This window comes from Felis catus, chromosome A1, assembly GCF_018350175.1.
Source record: "Felis catus isolate Fca126 chromosome A1, F.catus_Fca126_mat1.0, whole genome shotgun sequence".
In the NCBI taxonomy this organism is placed as follows: Eukaryota; Metazoa; Chordata; class Mammalia; order Carnivora; family Felidae; genus Felis; species Felis catus.
This window is the reverse complement of record NC_058368.1, coordinates 18144261-18155097: the sequence shown is the minus strand read 5'-3', so window position 1 is coordinate 18155097 and position 10837 is coordinate 18144261. Positions and strand designations below refer to the sequence as shown.

Here is a 10837-nt window from a genome sequence, read left to right as displayed (position 1 = left end):
ACATGAAAGTCAGAGTTTGAGGCAGTCAAGGTTAGAGCACTGATTTGTAAGAACTCTCAACTAGAACACTGTCTTGCTTCCTCCTTCTAACCTTTAGCCACGGCCCCCATGGTGTTTTGGTTCTTTTATACCAATTTACTATTATCATACTTCTGCCGCTATTTTTTCTTCAATTTCATGTGGGAAACTGACTTTTGTGGGCATTCCTACCGTGAATATTTGCATTTTTGAACATTATCTGAATGGCACCATGTTCCTCAAACAGTTGAAGTCACAGAGCCTTGCAGGTAGCAATCAGAGTAATTTCATACAGATAGAAATTATTATGCTGAGCAGAAAGCCATAGTAAAAGCACTCATATATAATAGAAATCAACCATAGAGGCGCAATAAAAAGCAAATATTTGTCTAAAACAGTAAGAAGATTAATTTAGAATTTTATCATTCTTTGGAGTCATTTGTGTTTTTCTTATATATAAATGCATGTTTATATGTACGTGAATATATACAGACACATGTGTATATACACCTTTAACACATGTATATATATATACATATATATATATATACATATATTGAAACTTTTCAGTTATTAACTGATATCCATGTCCTTGTCATCAACAATATCAGCAAAAACCAGAGTAGTGAGCATTATAAAAATGAGTACCTAATAAGTGGTCTGGGGGTTGTCAGAAGCTGAACAATCCACTCCAGGCTTTGTTCACCATACATCTGAAAAGGGGCAAGTCTCTTTTCAATGCACATGACATATTTTCATACTAAAAATTTGTTCGTTAAATAATATTTTTTTTGTCTTCCCAGAACCAAAAGGAGATAGTGTAAGTAGTCAATTCTCAAGTTATTGCTACGTCTTCCTTATTCAATGTCTATAATAAAAAGATGACTCTGCCCAAAAGGAAAAGAGAAAATACATAAGGGGGAAAGAAATAGCTGTGAGAAGGGAGTGATGTCCAGTGGGACCTAATTTTAAGGGAAAGGTCACAGTATCACAGGTAGAGTTTTCTCGTATAGATTTCAAAACATCTGTATTTTACTTCAGCTTTAATTCCGGGGGGAGTAAACCACTTCTTGGAGTCTCACTTGCCTCATCTGTAAAATATGGTAAGTAATGATCTGTTCAGTTTCTTTGAAAATGCCAAAGAGCTGGGCACCGGGGTGGTTCAGTCGCTTAAGTGGCTGACTCTTGATTTTGGCTCAGGACACGATCTCACGGTTCATGAGGTCGAGCCCGGCATTGGTCTCTGGGCTCTGACGGTGCAGAGCCTGCTTGGGATTCTCTCTCTCTCTCCCTCTGCCCCTACCCACTTGCACGGGCTCGCTCTCTCAAAATAAAATAAACAGTTAAAAAAAAATAAGAAAATGCCAAAGAGCAATGCACATTTAGTTTCATATGTAATATGAAAGTTGTTAAAATAAAATTCTTCTGGCCGTGGCATCCTCACGAGACATACCTGTGATGAAGACTGGCCCCTTGGAGCCATCACTAAAACTGTGGTCAGCTTCCGGGAGCGTGGGGTCCATGGAAATGGCTGCTCTGTCCTCCCTTCCCTCATGAGTCTGAGTCAGGCAGTCATCAGTTAGAAAGGAAGTGACCCACACCGATGGTGCCACCACCTCAGCAGCTGCTTCAGGTTATATACTTGACGAATGACGCACGCTGCTCCGAACTCTGGAAATGAGAACAAATGGCCCTTATCTCCTCGATGGCCAAATAAAGGGGCGGTGATGGCAGGTAATAAGAATTCTGATACGCAAACCATAGCTATGATTTATTGACTATTTAACAAGTTTCAAGCACTGGGCTGAGTTCTTCACATTGATTTTTTTTTTTCCATTTAATGTTCACAAAAATATTTATAAGGAAGCGCTTATTATTATTCTTATTTTATATATAAAGAAACGGAGGTACAAGATTATGTAACCAGAGAGTAAGCTTTGGAGGCAAAATAAGAGAGTTCCAAAAACGAGTACGAAATTATCCACTAACTATGAAAGATTAATGTTTCTATCTGGCATTCGGGGGAAGAAGGTAAAGAGACAGGAGAAAAGAACCAAAAGGAGAGAATATTACAGAGGCTCCACTATATTTAAAGTGTTAAAGAAATGCCAGCCTCAAACGGACAAGGGAAGAAGGGTCAGCTCTGGTAACATATCATTGTGAGTTCTCATCCACGCCTAGGTTTTCTTGGACGGACCCAACTACTAAGTCTTTGACATTGGGGAACATGTCTGGTTTTTGTTTTTGTTTTTGTTTTTAAGTTTTTTACTTATTAGAGAGAGAGAGAGACAGAGAGAACAAGCAGGGAGGGGCAGAGAGAAGGAAAGACAGAATCCCAAGCAGGCTCCCCGCTATCAGCACAGAGCCTGATGCGGAGCTTGAACTCACAAACTGTGAGATCGTGACCTGAGTGGAGATCAAGAGTTAGATACTTAACCAACTGTGTCACCCAGGCCCTCCATGTCTAACCCACTATGATACTAGGCACATAAATCAACTGGAGATGAATGAAGTACATTTGCAACTTGAACCCCACTTACCTTGTACGGTAGGAGAACAAGTTCAGCCCACAGATCCTATAGGGTGTTTACAGCCCCTGGAGCTTGTCCCTTGAGGAAACAACACTGAACTTACCCTTTCTCAAATAGGTCTATGTTAGGAGCAGACTCTAAGTGAAAAGTTAGTATGAGCAAAAGCTAAGGGGGGCCCTAAGGAAGGATGCTGCACTGGATAACCTATGGATAACGAGCAATGCCAATCTGAGGATAACCAGATGGAAATGAATTGTGACAATCTGAGAAGGACCCAAGGAGAAAGACTTGACCTAAGAGTTAATCCAAGAACCTTTTGGAAAAGTCCATGTTTTTTTAAAAAAATGTTTTAATGTTTATTCAATTTTGAGAGACAGAAAGAGGCAGAGCATGAGCAGGGGAGGCGCAGAGAGAGAGGGAGATACAGAATCCGAAGCAGGTGCTCCAGGCTCCGAGCTGTCAGCACAGAGCCCAACGCAGGGCTTGAACCCAAGAACCGTGAGATAATGACCTGAGCCTAACTGACTGAGCCACCCAGGCATCCTGGAAAAGTACAGTTTTCAAAAGTAACATTATATGAGCAGAAGGTTTTGGGTGCATAATGAGGGATCCACACAAAACAGCTGAGGTGGGACCAATGAAGAGATGCCAATGACACATGGAGGGGCTGAGACACCAAGATGTGGGGCTGGAAAGACAGCCGTGGAATAAGTGTGCCTGCCAAGGACCTGGGAGAGACAGAAAGCAGACATCAAGGTGACAGTAAATGCACAATTGGCTACATCACAGTTTTTGGTGACCTGAGCTAGTGTATGCTAGTGGCAAAGCACTCGCATGTCCAGAAGGATAAATATCACCATTTCTAAGTTGGGGTTCAAGCCACCAACTCAGGTACTCATATTGAGAGCAAACCCCCAGAAGATTAATGGGACACTTTCTACCACAAACATTGATTGATTCACACAAGTACAACGAACAATTAGTCTCCCATTTAAGTGATGTTGAAGATCAAGAATATTGGCATTTCTTGGGTCACCTGGGTGGCTCAGTTGGTTACGCGTCCCAACTCTTGATTTCAGCTCAGGTCATGATCTCAGGGCTTGCGAGATCGAGCCCCGTGTCAGACTCTGCGCTGACAGCGTGGAGCCTGCTTGGGATTCTTTCTCTCCCTGGCTCTCTCTGCCCTTCTGCACTGGCGCTCTCTCTCTCTCTCTTAAAAATAAATAGACATGAAAAATGTAAAACTAAATAAATAAATATGCAAATAAATACATAAATCAAATGGAGTCCTATCAACATAGATGATCTTTATTTTGCTGGTTCATTTTGACACCTGTGATTGCAGGACCTCCACGGTCCTTTACTTATCGATGGGGAATCCCCAACATCTGTTCTCACCAATGTTCATTTGGGCTCCTCTGTAGGATGAACGACAGTTGTGTCTCCTGTCCCATCCAAGCCTTCTTTAGGACCACCTGTTGCCCGTGCCTCAATTCCCTAAAGCTGCATTGCTGAAGCTTCTCATCCTCGCCTCTGATCGCCACTGTTGAGCTGTTTCCCACTGAGTCTCCGAGGGCCACTGCTGTGACTGCCACCATCCATCACAGCCTCGCCCTCAGGAGCCTCTTTCAGTGCACCCCACCTGCGATGGCTGAATGTTGGTGTTTTATCCGGGTTGAAATCCTAGTCCCCATTGTGATAGGATGTGGAGGTGGGACTCTGGGGAGGTAATTAGGTCATGAGGATGGAATCCCATAATGGGATTAATGTGCTTATAAAAAGAGACACAAGACAGTTTCCCCTCTCCCTCTCTGCCATGTTAGGGCATAACAAGGAAGAGAGCTCTCCCCAGGAACTGAGTCTGCCCACACCTTCATCTTGGACTTCTAGCATCTAGAACGGTGAAAACAAATCTCTGTTGTTTAGCCACCCAGTCTGTGGTACTCCTGTTATCTTCGCCAGAACAGACTAAGACACTTTCTTTTCTGCTTCTGCCCAGGTACAGCTGGCACATCAGAGCCATGTTCTCTGGGATCGTTAAGGGAAGCCACACAGAAGATCAGTGCCGGAGTGGGGAATCGCCTCTCTCCCTTGTGGAGGCCGTTTTGGTACATGAACGCAAAACTTTCATAGCAAAATTCCTCTGGTGGCTAGGGGTGGGGTAAGCGGGGAATGGACAGACACACGGACTGGTTTCACGCTGTGACTCATGCCTGCATAATCAGTTCTGTCATACAAACGTCCACCAGGCTACATTCAGCAACCTGAGATTTCTCGAAGAATAGAAATGCATGCCTACTGGGGTCTCAAAGCCATCATTAGTGTGTTTTGCTGGTTGATCTTCATTTCACCAAATCGCCATTTCCGTTTTAATGGAGAGAGGATTCCAATCCTGATTTTTTTGGAACTCTTATCCAACCACCTTACAAGCCCCAAAGTCATCGGCCACTGGGGGTGGGACGATGAGAGGTGGGAGCATCAGGGGCAAGACACATACCTAGAGTCTGGTGGACGGAAATGCTCTCTTCTGTCACAGACGGAGAGCGGCAAGTCCTGCGGGGGCTCCCCAGAGGTTATCGTCTGCAACTTCTCCAAGAACAAAAGGCACAAGACATCCTTCCTCTGGGTGGCAGGAGGTGCTGGGTAGGAAGCAGAGGCAATGGAACGCTCAGCAGGCTTCCTGTCGGGAGCCAGAAACCACTGGCCTTGGAACGCTGTAAGACCCTGTCACTTGGGCCGGGGTGGTGGGGGGTGGGGGTGGGGGGGACAGGGGCATTAAAGTGACCTGGACGGAATTCTCCAACCTCCTCGACCCATAATACTGCCCGCCTCAGACAGTTGTTTGGAAGGCTAGGACGGGACAGTGGACACCAGCCCTGGTACCATACTTACCACGCATACCCTCCCTTCCTGCACTAAGCCTGTTTTAAAAGCACCTGTCTTGGGGAGGAGATACCAGGGCAGCAAAGGCATTGGGCCCGCCCTCCACTAAGTCTTCAGGAGGGGGGAGCAGGAGCGTGTGGAAATCTGGGGACGAGCGAGTGGTAGAGGCAGGTCTGCTTGGGTGGAAACACACTGGATCTGCCAGGGTGGCTGCAGGGAAGATGGGGGGAAGAGCTGAGCACACAGAGTTGGCTGGTCTCTGAGAAGGCCGGGTGCAGCTGTACACCCTCCTGGGGAAAGTCCCGGATGTGTAGCCACCACACCTCAGGTCTCTATTTACATGCTATCTAATTCTTTCTTTCACTTCCTCCTTCTTCTTTTGCTTAACCATGTATCCTTTCTACCCTTGTCAAAGGATGAGTTAGAAAGAATTAAGGCATGGGGGCATCTGGGTGGCTCAGTCTAGTTAAGCGTCTGACTTCGGCTCAGGTCACGATCTCCCGGTTCATGAGTTCAAGCCCCACATTGGGCTCTGTGCTGACAGCTCAGAGCCTGGAGCCTGCTTCCGATTCTGTCTGCCCCTACCCCCTCAACTCATGCTCTGTCTCTCTGTCTCTCTCTCTCTCTCAAAAAAAAAAAAAAGAATTAAGGCATGGCAAAAGTCCAACCAACCTACTGGTCTAAAGGCCAGCTACTCTGTTAGAAAGGTTAACTGAGTCAAGAAGGTCACACGGTGGCCATTTTTAAAGGTGTTATTTATAAATTTCCTTCATCAATGTTTTCTCTCTCTCTTTACAGGAAAAACACAAAACAAAAACGAAGGATGGTTTTATTCCTTCCCACACAAAGCATCTGTAGCAAAGCAAAAGTAGGATTTTAAGTGACAGATTCACCCTGGGGGTCTCTCTAGAATATTTGGTTTTTGTGAACAAAACCCACTGAAGGTAAAGCACATGAAGGCTTAGATACACAAAAATTTCCAGCATCAAGGAAAAGGCACAGGCTCCTATTATCTGTGCTTATTTGTGGTATTATATAATTTATTGTACTTTTCATAAATGTGCCGGCCTTGCGAACTGTCTTCATTTCACTACAGAAGCTGCAATGAGTCATTTGCTATCTTGGCGCAGGATTTTCTTTTCGGTTCTCATATTTATGAATTTGTCCTCCTGGAAAATATCAAGGTCAATTTCTCCCATTTGTGGCAAAATGCAGAAGGTTTAACTGAAGGTGATGTTGATTATGCATGCATCCAAATATAGATCTGAGTCTTAAATATTTATTTAAAAATTGAAAACACTTAGATGGGAACACATACAAAGGCACAAAGTAAACAAAACAAAACAAAAAAGTGAAACGAGATTTAAAATATGTTTTCTTAACTCACAGTGTCACGCTGTATCAAGCAGGAAGAGCCAGTCTCTGCGATGACTGGTTTTTGGCTAATAATACAGTCTAAAATGAAAATATGAAGGTAACACACGATAGCTAATGATTTAAGTTTTCAAATAGGGGTTTTTATTTAGTTGACATTTTGTTTTTCGGGGGACGTACTTTTATATTTTTAGAGAAAATAAATAGCTAACCCAACCCTAAAGCTATTTGGAAATGAAACAAAATATCAGGAGGGACTTAGGACTATGGACGATTTCCTACACCCCTTTTATACAGTCAGGTTATAGCTCTGGAGTTGCAACAATTTCCTGAGCACAGCAAGGAAACCAGTAGGCAAACATCGGTGAATGATATTTACCAATCATCTTGTTGATTTTACAAAAACATGTAGAGGGAGACCATCTTTAGGTTGGAAATCAGATTTGATAAAACCTAAAAAATAGGGATCAACAATAGCGACTGAAGTGTAATAACAAAGGTGCCGTGGAGCAGCGACAAAGCACTAACTTGGATGCGAGAAGTAGATGGAAAACGCCGTGAGTATGCGGAGGAAAACTGAATTGCAATTCAGCAAAGCGCAAAATAAAGACAGCCCAGAACACGTAAGGACTCAGAAGATTTAATACCCATGCATCCTTTCACAGAGAATAGCGTCCACCAAAACAAGGGAATAAATCAAGACATAGATTAGGGAAGCAGTGGCTCCAACAATAGAGCTGGGAAGGGAAATCCTTGGATGACCACTGGGTCCCTGGGGATCAATGAATCCACATTAGAGAAGGCAGAGGCCACCAGGAGTGAGGTTTCCAGGAAAAAAAAAAAAAAAAAGAAAAGCTGATGGGTCATCTAACTTAGTGAATATTTTCTTTTTTTAGATTTGACTCTTTCTGGGGGCAATTTTATTTTTTATGGTAAAATACACATAACGTTAAAATGTGACATTTTGGCCGTTTCCAAGCGTACATTTCTGTGGCGCTGAGTACATTCACATTCTGGGGCAACCATCAGTCACCATCCATCTCTGTAACTTTTCAGCTTCTCCAACTGAAACTCATTACCCATGAAACAGTAACTTCCCATTCGCCCTCCCTTCAACCCAAGGTAACCAGCAAAGTAGTTTCTGTCTCTCTGGGGTCGACTGCTCCAGGGCCAACCTATAAGTGGAATCTCGTATTTGTCCTTCTGTGACTGGCTTCTTTCACTAGGCGTAATGTCTTCAAGATTCTTCCATGTCGTAGCATGTGTTAGAATTTTTTTTTCCTCTTTAAGGCTGAATAATATTTTGTCGTATGTGGAGATCACATTTCGTTGATCTCTGGGTGGCTTCCCCTTTGGCTATTGTACATAATTACCTGATTGTACAGATTTTCTTTCTTTTGCATATATACTAGGTGGAATTATCGGACCACATGGTAATTCTATGTTTAGTTTTTCAAAGAATCACCATAATTTTCCCAACAGATCCACCTTATCCCCTTCCACCAGCAATGCACAAGGGTTCCACTTGCTCAACAAGTTTACCAGCACTTACCTTCTGTTTTCTGAGGAATGGCCAATCTAATGGATATGAAGTTGTATTTCATTGCGATTTTGATTTGCATTTACCTAATAATTAGTGATGTTGACTATGTTTTTGTGTGCTTATTGGCCATTTCCATGTCTTCTTTGGGGTGATATCCATTTAAGCCCGAGGTGCGGTTTTCAATTGTTTTGTTGTTGAGTTGTGAAAATTTTTATGTATCCTGGATAACAATCATTTATCAGACATGATTTGCAAACATTTTCTCCCATTCTGTGGGTTCCCTGGTGTCTTCTGATGCACAAAATTTTAATTCTAAGAAGTCCAACTTATTTTTTTATTTTGCTGTCCGGTTTTTGGCATGATATCCAAGAAATCCTTGCCAAATCCAAAGACACAAAGCTTTTCTTCCACGTTTTCTATGAGTTTTATGCTTTTAGGTCTTGTATTTAAACCCATTTGCAGTTAATTTTTATGTATGGTATAAAGTAAGTGTCTAACTTCATTCATTTGTGTGTAGGTATACAGTTTTCCCAACACCACTTGTTGAAAAGACTGTCTTTTCGCTATTGAATGACTTTTTCATCCTTGTTGAAAATCATTGGACCCTACATGTCAGGATTTACTTCTGGGCTCTCTATTCTATTCCATCGGTCCATTTGTCTATCATTATGACAGTTTTATGCTATTTTTAATTGCTGTAGCATTGTAGTAAATTTTGAAATCAGGAAGTGTGACACCTCCAACTTTGTTCTTTTTCAAGATTGTTTGACTATTTGGGGGTCCCTTGAGATTTCATATGAATTCTAGAATAGGTTTTTCTATATTTGCAAAAAGCATCCTAGGGATTTTGGTAGGGATTGGAGATTGCTTGGGGTCGTAATAATATCTTAACAATATTGCCTTCCAATCCATGAACACAGGATGCCTTTCCATTTAGTGATGTCTCTAATTTCTTTCAGCAATGTTTTGTAGTTTTCAGTGTACAAGTCTTTTGCCTCTTTTGACTAAGTTTATTCTCAAGTAATTTATTCTTTTTGATGCTATTTTAAATGGAATTGTATTTCTTAAATTTCTTACTCAGATTATTCATTGTTAGTGTATACAAATGCAACTGATTATCGCATTTTCATTTTGCATCTGGAAACTTTGATAAATTTGTTTATTAGTTCTAACAACTTTTTGTGGACTCTTTCTTTACGACATCTTTATCTTGCTTTGATATCAAGATAATGATGGCGTCAGAAAATGAATTAGGAATCGTTCCCTCCTCTCCAATTATTTGAAAGAGTTTGTGAAGGACTGGTGTTAATTCTTGAAATATTTGGTAGAACTCATTAGTGAAGCCATCTGGTCCTGGGGTTTTCATGTAGGTGAGGTTTTTGATTACCGATTCAATCTACTTACCGGTTTAGGTCTACTCAAAATTTCTGTTTCTTCACAATTCAGTCTTGGTAGGTTGTATTTTTCTAGGAATTTTCAATTTCATAAAGGTTATTCAATTTGTTGGCATACAGTTGTTCATAATATTTGTAATTCTTTTTACTTTTCTAAACTCTATAGTAATATCCCCTTTCATTTCTGACTTTAATTATTTAAGCCTTCTCTATTTTTTTTCTTAGGCAGTCTAGCAAAAAGACTGCCATTTTTGTCAATCTTTTCAAGAACTAACTCTTGGTTTCATTGATTTTTCTCTTCTGTTTTCCTACTCTCTGTTTTATTTGTCTCTGCTTTAATTTCTACGACTTCCTTCTTTCTACGAGCTTTGGAATTAGTTTACTCTTCTTTTTCTAGTTCCTTAAGGTATAAAGTTAGGTTCCTGACTTGAGACTTTCTTCTTCTTTAATGTATTTACAGCTACAGATTTTCCCTTTAGAGTTGCTTTTGCTGAAGCCCATAACTTTTGGTATCCTTTTTTGCATTTTTATTTGTCTCAAGATATTTTCTTATCCCCTTTGTAATTTCTTCTTTGACCCATTTATTGTTTAAAGGTGTGTTGTTTGATTTCCGTATGTTGATGAATTTTTTAGTTTTTCTTCTGCTGTTGATTTCTAGTTTCATTCTATCAGGATCAGAAAAGATACGGCACCTGGGTGGCTCAGTCCATTGAGCGTCTGACTTGTGATTTTGGCTCAGGTCACGATCCCAGGGTTATGTGATTGAGCCTCATGTGGCGCTCTGTGCTGAGATTGGAGCCTGCCTGGGATTCTCTCTCTCTCTCTCTCTCTCTCTCTCTCTCTCTCTGCCCTTCTTCCCCGCCCCCCCCCCCCCGAAATAAAAAAAAAGAAAGAAAAGATACTTGGTATGATTTCAATCTTTTACATTTCTTAAGAGTTATTTTGTAGTCCACAATATTATCTATCCTGGAAAATAATCTTTGTGCAATTGAAAAAAAATACGCGCATTCTGTTGTCATTGGGTGGAGTGTTCTGTACATTTCTATTAGGTCTAATTGGTCTACATGATGAGTCATTTTTCTCTTACTGCTTTC

At 41.5% G+C, this 10837-nt stretch overlaps 1 protein-coding gene across 2 annotated transcripts in view; it reads right to left on the bottom strand.

Moving 5' to 3' along the window:
- Positions 1 to 1399: 1399 nt before the first annotated feature.
- The window catches only part of COG6 (component of oligomeric golgi complex 6), a 136697-nt gene continuing 127259 nt past the window's right edge, over positions 1400 to 10837 (bottom strand). Inside the window, exons 19-20 of one of the 2 annotated variants that reach the window (XM_045052346.1) lie at positions 5047 to 5188; positions 1400 to 1689 (exon numbers count right to left, since the gene is read on the bottom strand). In XM_045052346.1, the coding sequence (XP_044908281.1) occupies positions 5080 to 5188 (109 nt within the window). In that variant the 3' untranslated portion in view covers positions 1400 to 1689; positions 5047 to 5079. The remainder of the gene's footprint in view (positions 1690 to 5046; positions 5189 to 10837) is intronic. The other variant, XM_045052347.1, reaches the window with a different exon arrangement.